The 18,343-nt window shown below is 42.2% G+C and overlaps 1 protein-coding gene and 1 pseudogene across 2 annotated transcripts; one reads left to right on the forward strand and one right to left on the reverse strand.

Moving 5' to 3' along the window:
* Positions 1-503: 503 nt before the first annotated feature.
* Positions 504-11,624, reverse strand: IL1A (interleukin 1 alpha). 2 transcript variants are annotated; one of them, XM_027129064.1, is made up of 7 exons: positions 11,547-11,624; positions 10,849-10,903; positions 9,446-9,494; positions 7,889-8,111; positions 5,349-5,522; positions 3,193-3,314; positions 504-907 (listed from the first exon to the last, which is right to left on the reverse strand). In XM_027129064.1, exons 2-7 carry the CDS (start codon positions 10,893-10,895, stop codon positions 725-727), a joined length of 798 nt encoding a protein of 265 aa, XP_026984865.1. In that variant the 5' UTR covers positions 10,896-10,903; positions 11,547-11,624; the 3' UTR covers positions 504-724. The 2 variants fall into 2 exon arrangements, with proteins under 2 accessions (XP_026984865.1, XP_026984866.1); XM_027129065.1 differs by lacking the exons at positions 504-907; positions 11,547-11,624 and adding an exon at positions 1,059-1,235 and having other exon boundaries at positions 10,849-10,897.
* Positions 11,625-16,566: 4,942 nt separating this feature from the next.
* Positions 16,567-17,424, forward strand: LOC113631966 (HD domain-containing protein 2 pseudogene; annotated as a pseudogene).
* The last annotated feature ends 919 nt before the right edge of the window (positions 17,425-18,343 follow it).

The raw sequence follows: 18,343 nt of genomic DNA on the forward strand, positions 1-18,343 counted from the left end.
GAAGATACATGGGCATACTCAGAGACTGCAAAGAATTGCTATAAATATAATAATGTTACAATTATCTTAGAAATAATATTTACAAATATATAAGTGTAATAAATAATAATTTAAAATAATATTGCATCCTTTGCCTTCTTCTTGAGGCTCAGCTTCAAGAAGTATTTTACTAAAACGAGCTCACGGATTGGCATAAAATACCATTGAGGCAGGAAGGACATAGCCATCATTCCCTCCATTTTGAAGATGATCAAACTGAGGTCCCAGAAACTTACAGTGTTTGATAAAGGGTCCATCAGCAACTTAAAAGCAGAAGCTAAGCAGTTGGAATGAAATCCTGGGTCCATGGCTTCTCATTCCAAATACTATGGTGGGTATTTCTTAGTATTCTTATGCCTTAGTTAACCCATCTGTAATATGGGTAGAGCCTTTTTGGTAGCCACGGTCAGTAGCCCTGGCCCTCCCAAGATTGTATGCATAATAATAATTAAAATGATTGGTAGTTTGCAAAGCATGGGGTGTTCTTTAAATAACAAGCAACATTATATGTTAGTGTTGGTTCTACTAGACTTTGTGCCCTCTCTTAGAAAGAGAGTAAATATTCATTTAGAGTTACAAAGTCTCAGCACATGCTCAGAGAGTGACTAAGAGTGCAGGATTTGACTCCTTCATGTACATGGTACATACAGATTGTCAACACTTCACAAGTAAGTAGACTCCACAGTCAAAGCTGAAAGTCAATGATAGAGGGCGGGCCCCTTGCCAGGTGCACCAGTTTTTCTCCCTTTGTGGCAAAATACAGCTTGGGATGGGCAACTGATTTGAAGTGTTGCATACTGCCATGGTTGCTCCAGAGGAAGAGGAGATCGGTCTCATCTTTGATGGTTTGGGGTGTCTCAGGCATCTCCTAGGATAAGGAAAACAAAGATCTATTAAAAGAGAAGAGGAAGATGGTAAAAAAAGAACTGATGCTCAATTCCTTGGCGTTTGGTCTTCATGAGATACACAGTACTTTAGGACTATGAGTAGGTAACATGATGATATAGGTTCTTCATTCATTTTTTCATTCAGAAAGCATTTATTACATGCCTGTTAGATGTATGGCCCCATCTATTCATAATAATTGGTTTCCTCAGTTAACTGGAGAGAAATCCAATGTCATCATGAAGATCGCCAAAGACACTAGTGTCTCACTATATCCTGACAGGTAGGGCGGAACATTCTTCTTGTCCTGCCTGAACATGGGAATAGAACATTTTGCATCAGATATGAGCACTAAGGACGCTAAGACCTGGAAACCTTTTGACCTCTAAATGTACAAAACATACTTTGGGAAAATAACTTAGAATTTAGACATGTTTATCTCTGTATTTAAGTCAACAACTGAAGACTAAAGAAACCCAAATCTCACACACACACATACACAAAACTTTCCAGACATATTAGAAGCTGAATCCTTTCAATACAATTTTTTGAAAATTGTGATCCCTTTAGACGACACTCCTCTTGTTCCTCTTGCAAGTATGAAAAAAACTTAAGATGCTTCTTCTCTATTCTTTTAATAGAAAAGAACTAAATATCCTTTTGAGGTTTCCTTGGGTTTTTCAATGTCAACAAGGATTTTATTTCTCAAACCTATTTCTCTCCCAGTTTCCCCCTCTTCCTCTTGTTGGTTCTATCTCCAAAATATAACCAGATTCTGTCTCCTTCTTTCCACCTGTCTCACAACTCCCGCCCCCACCCACCCCGACTGTTACTACCACATCTTAATCAGATTTTCTCTATTGCCTCCTTTCTGATCTATTCTCTGAGTTAGAAAATATAAGTAAAGTCAGGATACTTCCCTGTTTGAAGTCCTTTCCTCTATTTATCTTTCCTTTTTTTCAGGGTGTCCCAGCTCCTTGGGTGTCCCTTCTGATCTTTGAAGCTGGCCTTGTAAAGCTCTAGGGCTGGGTGCACTCAGATCCCTCTGTTTGGAATGCCCCCCACCCCCCATGGCATGCTCCCTCCTGGCAGCAGCTCTCATCTCTAGGGAGCTCTGTGTAAAAAGCATGCTCTCATTTTCTCTATCTCAGCGCCCTGTTCATTGGCTTTACAGCATCTTGCACTTTTTGCTGGTTGTTTGGCTCGTCTATTGTCTGTGCCCTTCAGAAGAGTGAGTTCTATAAGGCTTTGGCTCACCACTGTCTACTGAGATGTTGACACTGCTTGAAAAATAGAAGGCTCTCAATAAACAACGTTTGTTGAATGAATTCACAAATGAAGCTACTGCCCTACTCTATAGACATCACTTTCATCTGACTTGATCCAGGAAGAGAGACACATGCATCCACGGAAATCCTAGTTAGGGTGGGAGCAGGGGTTGGACTTTACACATTTACTGAATAAGAGTCACCCACTAATCAGTGGAGAAAACATTTGGCTCTAGTGGGCATGTGTGTGTGTCTGTATGTTTGGAGGGGAATGTGGTAGTAGAGATGAGGCTGGGCTGAGAGAGAAAACTGGCACCAATGAAGAGAGAGAGGCACTGCAGTCAGAAGGCCAGGGTTTGAGCCTTGGCCCCCAGCTTTTGCTTTGTACCCACTGGCGGGTGATTACTCCTCTGTGATCTCAGTGGCTTATTTGACACTCTTGGAGGCAGGCCCCCTGGTACTAAAGCCTACTGTCATGTAGGTCAGATAGTAGATGTCAGTAGAGCTCAAAGAGGGATGGAATAAACAGATGCCCAGGGATGGGAGGTGAATAGGACCAGGCAGGGAAAAGAGAAAGAAGAAGAAGGCAGTTTGCCTTTTATGTCATTTTGCCACCTCCACCTCCACAGATCCTGCCTAGAACTGCCTCTGAATATAGTGGGTAAGAAGTAGGACGGGGGCTTCCCTGGTGGCGCAGTGGTTGAGAGTCCGCCTGCCGATGCAGGGGACACGGGTTCGTGCCCCGGTCCGGGAAGATCCCACATGCCGCGGAGCGGCTGGGCCCGTGAGCCATGGCCGCTGAGCCTGCGCGTCTGGAGCCTGTGCTCCGCAACGGGAGGGGCCACAACAGTGAGAAGCCCGTGTACCGCAAAAAAAAAAAAAAAAAGAAAGAAGAAGAAAAGAGGACTGTGCCATCCTGCTAGGGGTGTCTGCCTCTTGGGATCATCTACAAATGCATGGGTTGTAAATGAAGGTAAATTGGAGACTGAGAACAACTGACCTTTAGCAATACGGGTTCGCCTTCGTTTTGAGCACAAACAAACAGTTGAGTTTTTGAGATTCTTAGAGTCACAGGAAGTTGAGTATCATCTCCTGATGTATAAGCAGCTATGTCAAATTCCACTGGCAAAGAGAAAAGCCAAAAAAAAAAAAAAAGTAAATCCACTGTATTTGTGTAAAATCAAGTGTTTATGAAGATGCTGTGTGTGGGCTTCCCTGGTGGCACAGTGGCTGGGAATCCGTCTACCAATGCAGGGGGCACGGGTTCGAGCCCTGGTCCAGGAGGAGCCCACATGCCACAGAGCAATTCAGTCTGTGCGTCACAACTACTGAGCCTGTGCTCTAGAGCCCACGAGCCACAACTACTGAGCTCACGTGCTGCAACTACTGAAGCCCACATGCCTAGAGCCCGTGCTCTGCAGCAAGAGAAGCCACCGCAATGAGAAGCCCGTGCACTGCAACGAAGAGTAGCCCCCATTCACCGCAAATAGAGAAAGCCCGCACATAGCAACGAAGACCCAATGCAGCCAAAAATAAATAAATAAGAAATAAATAAATATATATATATATATATAAAAGATGCTCTCTGTGTGTGTGCAGTTATGTCCCCAACTATGGTGTAAGTACCCGAACGTCAGGAATGGAATTTATACATCTTTGTATCCTTCACAATGTCTGCCTTATTCACTAGGCAGGTAAATACTTGGTTAATGGCTTTAGAATTTTCTATGTTGAATGAATGCTTGGGGGCTGCATATTTATTGAATCTCTTATAATTATATTAGTGGGATAAGACCCTGGAATTTGTGAAGTCATGAGTAAAATGGAGGGGTTTAGAAGCTGATACACTCATATGTTGCTAAGGATAGTGAAAAGTAGTTCAGTTTTCCTTAGAGAACAATGCTCAATAAGAGCTGTAAAATTATTTATGCCTAGAAATCCAGCATCTGGGATACGTTCCAAGAAATAAGCTCATAGAGAAAGAAATAATTTAAACAAAGACATTTGCAACTGAATTATTTAGAGCAAACCCAAGGCACCAGCATAGCAACATGATTGAATATTCTAGTGCCATTAAAAATGGCAAATACATATACTCTGTCAATATGTGGGGAAATTGTGTGAAATAATATTAAGTAGGAAAGTAGAACACAAAATAATTTGTAAATGTCTTAGAGTGGAAAGCATGTTAGCTGAAATATATCCAATCAGAAAGAGCCCTGCTTGTTTATCACAAAGTAGCCTCTTTGGACCTCTGAAGATAATTTTGTTTACTGATGACATGTCCTTAAGCTAAAATATGTACACCATGGAAATTGGATCATTGTGACAAAATTTCTTGCATCCTAAATTTCATTCTTCAAAACATATTTGCAGCTTATTGGCTACTTTGCCTCACAATTATGTTATCAGAGATAATGATTCTTGGGCTCCCCTGGTAGCGCAATGGTTAAGAATCCACCTGCCAGTGCAGGGGACACGGGTTCGAGCCCTTGTCCAGGAAGATCCCACATGCCGCGAAACAACTAAGCCTGTGCACCACAACTACTGAGCTCACGTGCTGCAACTACTGAAGCCCTCACGCCTAGAGCCCGTGATCCACAACAAGAGAAGCCGCAACAATGAGAAGCCCGAGCACCACAAGGAAAAGAAGTCCCCTGCTCGTCGCAGCTAGAGAAAGCCCGTGTGCAGCAACGAAGTCCCAACACAGCGAAAAAATAAACAAATAAATTTATATATATATAAAAAAAGATTCTTCCTAGTTTGGTGTTATTTGGAAGTTTGATCAGCAGGCTCCTCATTGGCTTCTGAGTAAATTTGCATAAGTCACTGAATATTTCTGAGGCTCTGTTTACTTACCTTTAAAATCAAGGATAAGACTATCTCAGAGAACCAAAGGAGACAGTATCTCAGAAAGCTTTAAACTGCGCTTAGAGCTTTCATAGCTAAGACACTTCTCTCTTGTTAAAGCTTCCAGATTTGGCTGAAGTTCCTGTCCTTGCCCAGAATTTTTACGAGGGGTGATGTGCTTCATCCTATTCTAGATAAATCATGCAAAGCCAGGAATCTAGAGAGGTTTATTCTTTAAAAGCAGAAAGCTTAAAAGAAATACAGAAACAAAAAGGGTGGGGGAAGATGACAGAGTTGTCCATTTACCTGCCTCATCCAGATTATTTAATGCAGCAGCCATGAGGTATTGACCTGACGGATGTAGAACTATACTTTGATGGAGGGCGTCATTCAGGATGTATTGCTGTTGGATGAGCTTGATAAAGTTGTATTTCATGTTGCTCTGGAAGCTGTAATGTGCTGATCTGGGCTTGATGATTTCTAAAACCGTTATCACGAGCTCAGATTAATGTTCAAGTACAAACATAGATGATATACATGCTCTAATACAAGCTATTGAAGGGACATGAAGAATATCCCAGTCTAGGTGAGGAAACTGAGAGAGAAGTGAAATCACCCTGTCAGCAGAATTGGTTCTAGGATTATCCCTGTGGTTACTAATTTGTTTCTTTTTAAACTTAGATTCTTCAGGCAATAGTTTTTTTTTTTTAAAGATTACCTGTACAACTTTTTTGGTTGTTTGGAGGTTTGTAAGTAACCAGGAAGACTCCTTGTATATTCTCCACCTATATTTTCAAATCAATGCACTCTGAGAAAAAAATGAATCCACTAGGAATTTTATATGTCACTGAGGTGCAGGTCTAAATGTCTGCCACCTTTTTTTTTTTTTAAATCTTTATTGGAGTATAATTGCTGTACAACGGTGTGTCAGTTTCTGCTTTATAACAAAGTGAATCAGCTATACATATACATTTATCCCCATATCTCCTCTCTCTTGCATCTCCCTCCCACTCTCCCTATCTCAGCCCTCTAGGTGGTCACAAAGCACCGAGCTGATCTCCCTGTGCTATGCGGCTGCTTCCCACTAGCTATCTATTTCACATTTGGTAGTGTATATATGTCCATGCCTCTCTCTCTCTTCGTCCCATCTTACCTTTCCCCCTCCCTGTGTCCTCAAGTCCATTCTCTACGTCTGCGTCTTTATTCCTGTCTTGCCCCAGGTTCTTCAGAACCTTTTTTTTTTTTTTTTAGATTCCACATATATGTGTTAGCATACAGTATTTGTCTTTCTCTTTCTGACTTACTTCACTCTGTATGACAGACTCTAGGTCCATCCACCTCACTACAAATAACTCAATTTCGTTTCTTTTTATGGCTGAGTAATATTCCATTGTATGTATGTGCCACATCTTCTTTATCCATTCATCTGTTGATGGACACTTAGGTTGCTTCCATGTCCTGGCTATTATAAATAGAGCTGCAATGAACATTGTGGTACGTGACTCTTTTTGAATTATGGTTTTCTCAGGGTATATGCCCAGTAGTGGGATTGCTGGGTCATATGGTAGTTCTATTTTTAGTTTTTTAAGAAACCTCCATACTGTTCTTCATAGTGTGCCACCTTTCTTTTTATTTTTTGAAAAAAATTTTTTTTATTTTGTTTTTTCTATCTACTACCTTTCTGAACAGGGGTATATGTCAATAGCTTCACAAATCCTCATGGCTCTGAATAATTCTACTTCCAGGAATATTTTATTCTAAGTAAATAAATGATAGAAATGAAGATTTATTGATATGGCTCTTCATTGTCACATTACTTATAATGGTAAGAAACTGGAGCTCTAAAATGTCTTTTATTTATTGACAAATGAAAAAAGTTGGATATTAAATTGTATGTAATTGACCTAATAATGTTTAACATGTATATTCCTGTGTGTGCAGGCACATAGGAAAGACTTTAAGGAAGGTAACATAGTGCTGGCAGTGGTAAGCCCTGAGGGGTAGTATGCGTATGCGTGGTTTTAATTTTCATTCTTGTATTTTCCAATTTTCTAGGTGAACATGTGTTAATATTTAGTTGTTACTTTAAAAATATTAGGTTTATATCTCATGTGGAGGCTTGTATAGTGAAGGCATGGGAGAAAAATCATGACTTCTATAGTCAGATAGAACAGATTTGGTTTGACACTTTACTACTTACACACTGTGAGATTTTGGGCAGGTCAATATCTCACTGAGCTTACTTTCCTCATATATAAAACAAGAATGTAGGATTGTTGTGAAGGTTAGAGATAATGCAGCCATTAGTAAGTTAGTAGTGTCGGTAGTATTAACAAAATAGTAGTAGTAATAATGCTAATAATAGCTAACATTTTTTAGGTATTTTCTACGTGCCAGGCATTATTTTAGTCCAGAAGCTTGCAAGTATCGACTCATTTAATCTTCACAACAGTTAGGGGATTACCCCCATTTTACAGTAGAGGAAACTGAAGTACAGAAAGGTTAAGTAACTTGCCCAAGGAGACATAATTAGTATGTGGAGGAGCATAACTTCCACAGTGGAAGTCACCCACTAACAGTATATAACTGCTTTCTGTCGAAAGGCGCAAAGTCACATGACCTTAAGAATATGGCCACGAAGTGAGCCTGTGAGCAGGTATGCTAAACTCAAGCCACTGCTGACCTCTTCCCACTGGAGAAGGCTAAAAATTAATTTTCCTTTCTTATAGTTACAGACGAATGGTTGGTTGCCCTCTTGTTACTCAAGGTTTTATTTTTCCCTGTACTCTGCTGTCCCCATTTGCTTAAAAGTAGAAAACAAAGATATTATTGCACTTGACCCTTACCTTCTTCTGTATCATCGGCAATGTCTTCCAGGTCATCGTCGGTGAGGAACTGATTTAAACTCAACCATCTGTTCTTCAGAATCTTCCCGTTGGCTGCCACCATCATCACATTTTCCTTGAAGGTAAGCTTGGATGTCTTAGAGGTTTCAGGGGTATTCAGAGACATATATTTATCTATGCAGTCCTGATGAAGTGGTTCATAGCTTGCATCATAGAAGGACTTCTGTGAGGAAGGAAAATGAAAACTGAAAAGCTGCCCATGGCCATAGAATGAGACTCCTTTATAATAGGAGTTTTATTCAACAGACTTAGAGAGAAGGATGTCCATTTTGGTCTCGGGTAACCCATGTTTCATCAGTCTTTCCCTCCTTCCTCCTTTCCTCCTTTCCTTTCTCCTTCCTCCTTTCCTTTTCCTCTGCCTCCTTCCTCTTTACCCACTTCCTCCCATCCCTCCTTTGAGGATTTCCCTGAAAAGATGTGATCTCTGGGAAGGTCTTTGTCATCCAACCACAGACTCAAAAATGAGATCTTGTTATACTTAGTGAAGTAAGTCAGAGAAAGACAAATACTATATGATATCACTTACATGTGGAATCTAAAAAATAATACAAATGAACCTATATACAAAACAGAAAAAGACTCACAGACGTAGAAAACAAACTTATGGTTACCAAAGGGGAGATGTAAGGGGGGAGGGGCAAATTAGGGGTATGGGATTAAGAGATACACACTACTATACATAAAATAGATAAGCAACAAGGATTTACTGTATAGCACAGGAAATTATATTCAATATCTTGTAATAACCTATATCAGAAAAAAAAACTGTATCGCTATGCTCTCCTCCTGAAACTAACACAATATTGTAAATCAACTATATTTCAGTAAAAAAAATGACATGTTGTAATGAAACAGGTCTACAAGTGATCTTAGTGAGTGGTAGCCTTCTAGTCAGTTCCCCCTCAGGAGGTCAAACACCTACTTGACAATGCTTAAATATTTTAGAAATACTCCCCTAGGTATAGCTTTTAGAACTAGTACCAAAGACACACAAAGCAGTACCTATTTGTGGTCTCCTAAACAAATAACACAGCATGTGAACGGCTGCAGATTTTTTACTTTCAACTGGTCTGCTTCTTCCACCTCAGCTTCATGGGCTATTACACTTAGAGGGCTATCTCTAATCTCTGGAACTGGTGTTAGAGAAGGTGTCAACAACACGTCACTTAAGGAGACAGAACCCTGGTGAAGTGGCCCAAAGGGGCTGTCCCAGGATGGCAAAACCAACATTCTGATTGAAGGCTGACCCAGAAGACTCCATTCTTGGAGTTTCAGGTGAGTTCTGCTCTGTTCTGGGAAAATCTGGTGACCATGAATGATGCCATCAACTGTTAGTGCAAAGAGGCAGTTGGTCTCACTTATAATGAAAAAGTGCATGTCTCTGGACTTCTAGTGAAGGTAAAACAGAAGCATCTAAGATTCAAGCCATTGTTATACTAGTGGAGAAAATACTGTGTAAACACAGCAATTTTATAAGAATTACAGTCATATGCTTACCTGATTCAGAGACAGATGGTCAATTTCGGAACTGTATTCTTCATTTTCACTGTTAAACAAGAGGATGAGAATATAATTCTGTTTGTTATATCACTACAGTCACTGGGCAACATATTTTAATAACTATATTAGCTTTGGGTAACACACACACACACACACACACAGCCATTACTGTCATCTTTGGAAATTAAGGGCCTCTGTGCATACACACCCATGCAGTAATTTGTACTTGATAATTTGGAATTAGTAATCATCGAGCCAGGCCTTGAACTCTACCTGTGCTCTACCTATAAAAACGAGGCTTGGCTAACCAACTGAAGATTTGTAATTGAATTTCGGGGAAAAATTTTAAGCTCCTCAAGAGAGAAGAAACACTTTTGAAGCACCTCATTTAAATTTGAACCAAATGGGTTATACGTTACACTTTGCTTTCATGTATTTACTAAAACAGATTTAATCATTTATACTTTGCCAAATATCCAGGCAACATTTCCATAGTCTAGTTTGTGGTTAGTGTATCTTAATAGGTAATGGGAATACCATGTTGGCTTAAAGTGTTACACAATTTTAACTTTTTATTCGTTATCTTTCTCCTGTGTCTGAATGAGATTGACCGTGTATGTTTCACATGCTCAAATTGCTGTGAAGCCATTTCCTATTCCAGATTGAGATCAAGAAGTTTTCCTGAGAAAGGTTTCTCTTTCTGACAATCCATTAAAACTCCTTACTGTATCAGGGCATGTGAACCAGACAGAAGCTGTGTCTAAGTAGATGTTGAAAACCACTAGGACTCAGCAGCCCTTAAAAGTGATCTTTCGGGCTTCCCTGGTGGCGCAGTGGTTGAGAATCTGCCTGCTAATGCAGGGCACACGGGTTCGAGCCCTGGTCTGGGAAGATCCCACATGCCACGGAGCAACTGGGCCCGTGGGCCACAACTACTGAGCTTGCGCGTCTGGAGCCTGTGCTCCGCAACAAGAGAGGCCGTGATAGCGAGAGGCCCGTGCACGGCGATGAAGAATGGCCCCCCGCTTGCCACAACTAGAGAAAGCCCTCGCACAGAAACGAAGACCCAACACAGCAAAACTAAATAAATAAATTAATAAACTCCTACCCCCAACATCTAAAAAAAACAAAAACAAAAAACCAACCTGATTAAAAAATGGGCAGAAGACCTGAATAGACTTTTTTTTTTTTTTAAAAAAGTGATCTTTCTAGAATGGCTGCCTCCCTGTCAATTTCACCTCAGTTTAAATTCTGGGTTCTGTTTCCCTGGGTCTTCACTGAACCTGCCCTGACTTCAGAGGTAGGACACATCTTTACAGCCTCTGCGGGTCTGGCCCAGCTGGATTCTAATGTACCTTGATCCCCTCATTAAATCACAAGAGACAGAAGCTCTTTCCTACCTGTAACAGTTCTTCAGGTCTTCAAAGAGGTCGGGGACTTTGGCCATCTTCACTTCTGCAACAGAGAACACCAGTAGCTGTCAGTCCTGCCAGCCTCTGAACCAGATGCCAGCAACGAGAACCACCTCCCCTTTGTGTTTCTTGAGACATTTAATGAATGACTTAGCTCACACTCAGCATTCTTCTTTTCACTCCCTTGAATTATTTGCATATGTATCTGCCTCCTCTGCTACACAGTAAACTTCTTTTAGAATCTTGGTAACCCTTATGTGTCCAACCCAAAGCACCACACATGGTAGGCATTCAATGAAAGTTTGAATAAGTAGAAAACAAGAAACAGAAAACCCCCAACAAGGATGAGATATTTACCTTACACAGATGCAAGAGAGAGGCAGCGTTAGAAATTCCCAGTTTTCTCCTAACAGTTTTTGGTTGTAGAGATTCCCTTCAAGGAAAGCCCTGGCTGCACTCTCCAATGCCCTCATATGTAACCAGTTCCTCTGTCCCTCAATTTCCCACCAGTAGAGAGAAGCATTTTCTGAAATCTGACTGTGATTCTAACTCACACACCAAACCAGAGAGGGATGGGAAAGGAAGGAAGAGGCTTTAGCTTCAGAGGAGGCAGTTTGAGAGAGCACAGCCAAGGAGAAAAACAAAAAAAAATGTGTTAATATCCAAAGATGTGATAAGGACTTTACCTTTGCTGACTCGAGCGAGCGACAGTGAAATGACTTGCTCTCTTTCCGTGTGGAGACTGTAGCCCCAGTCAGCTTTCTTCGCCTTTTGTCTGCTCTGGAGTGGGCGTGGCCATGATTGCACCACTGGAAATTCACAGGGAAAAATTCTGCTTTGTATTTTTTTAAGTTCATTCAACCTTATACTGGCCAAAATAATGACAAACCATATACTCGATCATAGTGTTTGCAGAGATTCCAGGAGTTTCTGACTTGGTTCATTTATTTATTGCTTTGCTCTAAACAGTGATAAACATGTAGTCTTAGAAAAAGGGAAGAAGAACAGGAAACTTAAGTTTCTAAAAATATTTGGTGGGGGATGGAGGGAGAACTCCTAAAAGCAGAATTGTAGATGGTTAGAGTTGGAGGGGCGCTTAGGAGTTGTAGTTCGTGTTTTCGCTTAATTTGTTTATTGTGCCCCAGGGCTGAGTATGAATTGATGGAATACTTGGAAGTCCCCCGGCAGCTAAGGGGTGGCTCTTCAGAGGAGACGATCCATCTTTTCTGAAGAGGGAGGTCTGCTTGAGTAGGCATCCATCACTCTGAGCATGGGGTGACAACTTCTCCGTTAGGGCAGGGTAGAGGAGAGAAAAATCATAGTCAACCACAGAAGTCAATCCTTTTACTCCTCTGAATGCTGTCAATCCATTTCAGACAGAAGCGACAGAGCTTTAGGAGAAAACTCTTTTCCTGGCCATGTTTGGCTTCTACCAGAGCCCAGAGAGAAGCATGGTCTTCTCTAGGATAAACCCAAGGTGCGTGAGGATAGCTGCAGACTCAGGGAGGTATGGACAAGGCTGGAAGCCAGTGGCTGGATTCAAGAATGGAGATCGGGGGACTTCCCTGGTGGTCCATTGGTTAAGACTCCACGCTTCCACTGCAGGGGCCTGGATTCCATCCCTGGTCGGGGAGCTAAGATCATGCATGCTGCGTGGCACGGTCAAAAATAAAAGAAGAATGGAGGTTGAGAAAGGAAGGGACTCAGGGACTCTTATACACGACCCTGATTCAGTGTTACCTGGCTGTTATCATCAAAGACTTTTTCAGTATACTGAGGCTGGCCCAGTTCAGGTGGCAGAACGCCAGACTCTTAGCAGATAAATGTTTCAGGTTTCCTGGTTGGAGTTTAAGCCATATAATTTAAAATAAAGGAAATGGATGGGAAAAGAGGGTAGAGGAGGAATATAAAAAGTAAAGAGAGGAAGGCAAGACACCACAATGCAACATGACATTAAAAAGCAAAAAAGCTCAGAAGGGCTAGGAGTAAAGTGGTTTGGTGTGAGTTGTGTAAAGTATGCTGTGTGGGCCTTGTTTGACATAAATCATGAGGTTGGTTAGGTGATCATTAAGGTCTGTCCTAGGTGCAAAATCTCTGGTACTGATTCTATTGTCCAGTTCAGTTCCTCCTGCTCACAGACCTGGTGTTATAATAGTTATAAATAAGAACCACAGGAATAACTGGCATCCTGGATGCAGGCAATGTAGATGGAGGACCAGACTGGGACGAGCTTGGGTGTCTCAGGATGGATCCTTTCGTGAAAGGTGTTGGCAGTCGGTGCTTCTCTTTCAGGCGACACAGAAATATTAACACTCGTTACCCCCTCTGCCTCCTACGGATCTCGTGAAGACTATTACTAAGAAACAATTGCAAAGCACATCGTGAACGTGGGCTGCTATGGAGATGCAATTAAACAAAAATAATAACAGCGCTAACGATGGCTTCTGTCACTTGGGACCCTGTAGAGTCATCATTGTAATGCCTTAGTTCACTGAAGATAATATAGTTCTTACGAAAATAATGACTTGAAACTTCAACAGGGAGGACATTTTCAGGTGAAGGCCTCCACTGAAACCTAGGGTGGGTTCAGTTTCTGGGAGGAATACATACCACCTCTTTGGTAATCCAGGAAAATACCCTTGGTTCCACCATCAGTGGCAACACCCATCCTGGCCCATGTCACATCTCTGTCATAGAAAATTGCTCAAATGTGGTTGCTGAATTTCTCAAGGAGGGTCTGAACTGATTTTCTAGCCAATCAACTCAGGTTGTGTCTCACTTAACTTTTTCCTGGACATGACCTTTTTGGAAACTGGTTTTTAAAGGAAGAACAAAAATGTGGGTGAGGTTTAGAGAGTGAGGAGTCCTTGCTTTGTTTTGGGGAACGTGCTTTTCTGTGAGTGTGAACAAAGCTTGACTTGCAAGTAATTCTCAACACCACACCATCTCTTTCTAGGAAACAGAGAGAGGAACATACTGGAGCCCCAAGTGTGTTTGTGGGTTGTCCTGTGACTGGGAATTTGGGTGGTTTCCTGTATCCACTTCTTGACTCTGGGGAGGCCTCAAAAATCCTTCTTTAGTCCTTTTAATCTAAATCATTCAGAAAAAAGTTATTGTGCCCTTATTCTGTGCCAGGGGTTTTGCTGGGCGTCAGTATTTTTCTTTCATGATTCACAAAATTAGACAGGTATTGGGGCTTCCCTGGTGGCACAGGGATTAAGAATCTGCCTGCCAATGCAGGGGACACAGGTTCGAGCCCTGGTGCGGGAAGATCCCACATGCCGCTGGGCGACTAAGCCCGTGCGCCACAATTACTGAGTCTGGGCTCTAGAGCCCGCGAGCCACAACCACTGAGCCCGCGTGCCTAGAGTCCGTGCTCTGCTACAAGAGAAGCCACCACAAATGAGAAGCCCACGCACCGCAACAAAGAGTAGACCCCGCTCGCCACAACTACAGAAAGCCCGCACGCAGCAACAAAGACCCAATGCAGCCAAAAATAAATAAAATTAAATCTTAAAAAAAAAAATTATAGGGCTTCCCTGGTGGCGCAGTGGTTGAGAGTCCACCTGCCGATGCAGGGGACGCGGGTTCGTGCCCCGGTCCGGGAGGATCCCGCATGCCGCGGAGCGGCTGGGCCCGTGAGCCATGGCCGCTGAGCCTGCGCGTCCGGAGCCTGTGCTCCGCAACGGGAGAGGCCACAACAGTGAGAGGCCCGCGTACCGCAAAAAAAAAGATAAGTAAATAAAAAATGCTATAGGTATGCAGGATGAGAGGATGTAGTATTTTGGTAGGTGATTGGATACGCTTTATGAGCTTGGAGGCTGTGGGTCTAACAGTCACGGTGGTGCTTTTCACTTGAAAACTGCTTTACATAGTTCACAAAGAACTCTCACCCGCACTGTCTCACTGGCTCCTCACTTTACCTACGAGAGACAGTGATTACCATGCCCTTTCACAGCTGAGGACCCTTGAAGAGGTTAAGTGACCTATGGTCACCAAACTGGCAGAACCAGCACTTGAACTTGGGTTTCTGATTCCAACTCCAAGCTTCTCTTTCCACTGCATATAGATGTGCCAGTCTCTTATCACCACCAACGCCAAGTGACAGGGCTGAAACGGATTGTCCTTAAAGGTCTTTCCTGCCTCAAACAGCCTATCATTCAGTGATTCCAAGGTTCTTTGTAAAAAAAAAAAATAAAAATATAAAAAAGAAATGGTTTGAAATAGCTTTCCTCTCTTCTTCTATGAAATCTCACTTTTTTTCTTTGGAAATACAGGAAAGGGGTGAAGGCGATCAGCGTAATCGAGTACATGATCGTGGTGGAGTCTGAATGGGGACTTTGGTGATGCTCTTGTCATTGTATCACGAAGACAGGAATCATCTGTAAACCTCTTGGGAACCAACTTTAAAATCGTTGCATGTAGTTGGATGTGACAGGGTGACAGAGTGCTTGATTGAAGGGAGATAATCAAAACTGTGAGGTTGGTATTCTTATCACATTTATAGAAGAGGAAACCTGGGTCCAGGGAGATGCAGCAATCTGTCTAAGATCGCAAGGTTACCAAGTTGCCGAAATGGAATTCAGATTCCAGAGTCGAGGCTCGGTCAACCACGAGGGATTCTCTTTTTCTTAGTGGGTGACCTCTTTCTTTCTTTTGCTCTTGTTAATCTCTAATTTCTTCTGCTTTGTCTTGTTAGTCTTTCGAAGGACCTAGAATGATATGTTGGAGAAGGATGCACCTCAGACACTATGTAGATTAAACACTTCCTAAAAGAGGAAGTAGGCTCAGAGAGGGGGAGCGTCAGTGTCCCGAGGTCACATGGAGAGTTCATGATGAGAGTGGGAATGAAAAATGAAAACTCGCTGTTTCTCGATTTCTAGTTCAAAATATCCCACTACCTAGTGACACTGGCTCTGTAGTAAAGAAAGGGAAGGTGAAGATATAATCTCTCCATGGCTCCTCATTAGTAAGTAAAAAAGGAGTTAAAAAAATGAAACCCCATTCAGTGAGCGAAACCAGCTATGGTCTCTGCTCTCCTGGAAGCTGACAGCAAAAGTGCTCATCAATAATCCCCTATATGAATAGATATGTACAAACTGAGATAAAAGTGTTGTGAGGGCATTGAACAGAGGAGCTAGTCTGAGATCGGGAGTGGGTAGTTCAATGGGAAGGGAAGAGGGAACGTTCCAGGCAGAGAAAAAGTCATGGGGGTCAAATGATGACATGAAAGCAGGGCATTGAGGCTGGAGCCCAGAGCTGAGGGGAGTTAAGAAGGTGGTGAGATGAGGGTGGGAAGGGAGGCAAGAGCCAGCCGGGCAGCGCCTTGTGTCGACCCCACTAAGGTCTTTACGCATTTAATTTTGGGTAAACTTTGGGCAAGTGCTCTGGGAACTTGGAGAGCATAGAGATGGCTGTGGCTTGGAGCAGATGGAGAAATTCAAGTTGACAGGGTGAGGAAGGGACAGTTTCCTGGTCAGCCAGCAAATCCCCATTTAGCTGTGATCCCCTTTCTTCCCCTAAGCTTGTTTGTTCCCTGATGTATGTGCTTTTATTGTTTCTAAATTCTCTTTCTTTCTTCTCTTGAGATGGTGGTAAATAGAGCTGTGCCCCCTCTTTGCCTTCTCCATTGGCTCTGTGTCCTTTTTTCTCTCTTTCACAGACACACTTTAAAAATCATAGTTCACTGTTGGGTTGGGTAGCCACATGGCTGCGCCCATCTCGGGCCACGGGACCCAGAACCTGTTGCAGTTCCTGCGGCTGGTGGGACAGCTCAAGAGAGTCCCATGTACTGGCTGGGCATACAGAAATGTCTAGAAGCCAGAGAGTGTATCAGGTCACATGTATAGGATGGCAATTATGGCTCTGGTGACCAAAGATGAACATCTTAACAAAGACCGATGTGTACGCCTAGCCCTGGTTCATGATTTGACAGAATGCATTGCTGGGGACATAGCACCAGCAGATAACATCCCCAAAGAAGAAAAACATAGGCGAGAAGAGGAAGCTATGAAGCAGCTAACCCAGCTACTCCCAGAGGATCTCAGAAAAGAGCTCTATGAACTTTGGAAAGAATATGAGACCCAATCTAGGGCAGAAGTTAAATCTGTGAAGCAGCTGGACCAATGTGAAATGATTCTTCAGGCATCTGAATATGAAGACCTTGAGAACAAACCTGGGAGACTGCAGGACTTCTACAAGTCCACAGCAGGAAAATTCAGTCACCCTGAGATAGCCCAGATTGTTTCTGAACTCGAGGCAGAAAGAAATGCTCACATAGCTGCCGCCGCCAGTGAGCCACACTCGTGAGATGCACTCCTGTAACAAACATTTTATTTTTCTGTTTCATGGTATTGTGTTTTGCCACTGTTGGTCTGTTGATTCCCCAGATGTGAGTCTGTTTATTTTCAATTGCCTGGACTCCAGCAAGAAACGTGATACTATTTGGACAGTAAAAGAAGCTACAGAACAGGGTGTGGTCCTGAAAATGCCATGGATGAAGACTTGGAGGGTGGGGAACTTTTTATGAACTGAATAAATAAATTTTTAAAACCTTAAAAAAAATCATAGTTCATCAGAAAGCTTCCTGTGTGGCACAGTCATGTCTATGCTTCTCTCTCATTTTCTTCTTGCTGGCTAATTGTGACTGTCTAATTAGACTGTCTAATTCATGTCTAATTAGAAGTGCATTCTTAAAAGATTTTCTTTTCTTTTCCTTATGGGAATCATAGTTATCTCTGGCCTGAACTTGTTTCTCAATTAAAAAAAAAAAACACTTGTATTACTTTTTTGGGTTCTAAAACATGTTGATTAAATATTGCTAGGGAAATACAAAAAATACAAAAAAAAAAGAGAGAAGAAGAAAATAAAATCCCCAAACAATTGAATAATTATTCAAAAAAAGTATTCACTATTATTATTTTGGTGTATTTCCTTTCAGTCTTTTTTTCCTCAAGGCATGTATACATTTGTTTCGATACAGATGAGATGCTCCAGCATTTCAATATTTGCTCTCTTGAAATCTAAGGAACATATATTTGGTAGACCATGCTCATCGAACATCCATCTACTCATTGGTGGGATTACTTGGTAAATGTCTATCGTCATGCCCTGATCTCCCTTGCAGTTAGATCAGGGACACATGGTTTGTCTGGCCAATGCACTGTGAGCAGGAAGTCAGACGTGACATGTTACACCTCTAGGCTGATGCAATCGAGGGTCAGTGTGTGCCTCTGTCGTTGCCAACTTCCCCTGACGCAGCAACTTCAGAGGTGGTGTGTTCCCGAGGGTGTGGCTGTGGGGTGTGGCTGTAAACGTATGAGACTAGAACAACCTGCATTCGTGTTTAAGTTACTGAGATTTCAGGGTTTATGTGTTACTCTGGTACAGCCTAACCTATTCTGACTACTACCGGGGATGACTGTCCTTCCTTTATCACAAACTCCAAAGTGACACGCATTTTTTTTCTCAAAATTCCTCTTTC

The sequence above is a fragment of the Aethalodelphis obliquidens genome, unplaced genomic scaffold (genome assembly GCF_003676395.1).
Source record: "Aethalodelphis obliquidens isolate GAN/ISIS:26980383/991018 unplaced genomic scaffold, ASM367639v1 scaffold35, whole genome shotgun sequence".
NCBI classification, from domain to species: Eukaryota; Metazoa; Chordata; class Mammalia; order Artiodactyla; family Delphinidae; genus Aethalodelphis; species Aethalodelphis obliquidens.

What these genes read in the sequence shown, in the direction of transcription:
- IL1A (XM_027129064.1), bottom strand. Translation starts at nt 10,895, where the DNA reads ATGGCCAAAGTCCCCGACCTCTTTGAAGACCTGAAGAACTGTTACAG. An exon ending in TGCCGATGATACAGAAGAAG is followed by an intron (nt 5,523 to 7,888) that starts GTAAGGGTCAAG and finishes TAACGGTTTTAG; the next exon opens with AAATCATCAAGCCCAGATCA. An exon ending in GCGAACCCGTATTGCTAAAG is followed by an intron (nt 908 to 3,192) that starts GTCAGTTGTTCT and finishes TCCTTATCCTAG; the next exon opens with GAGATGCCTGAGACACCCCA.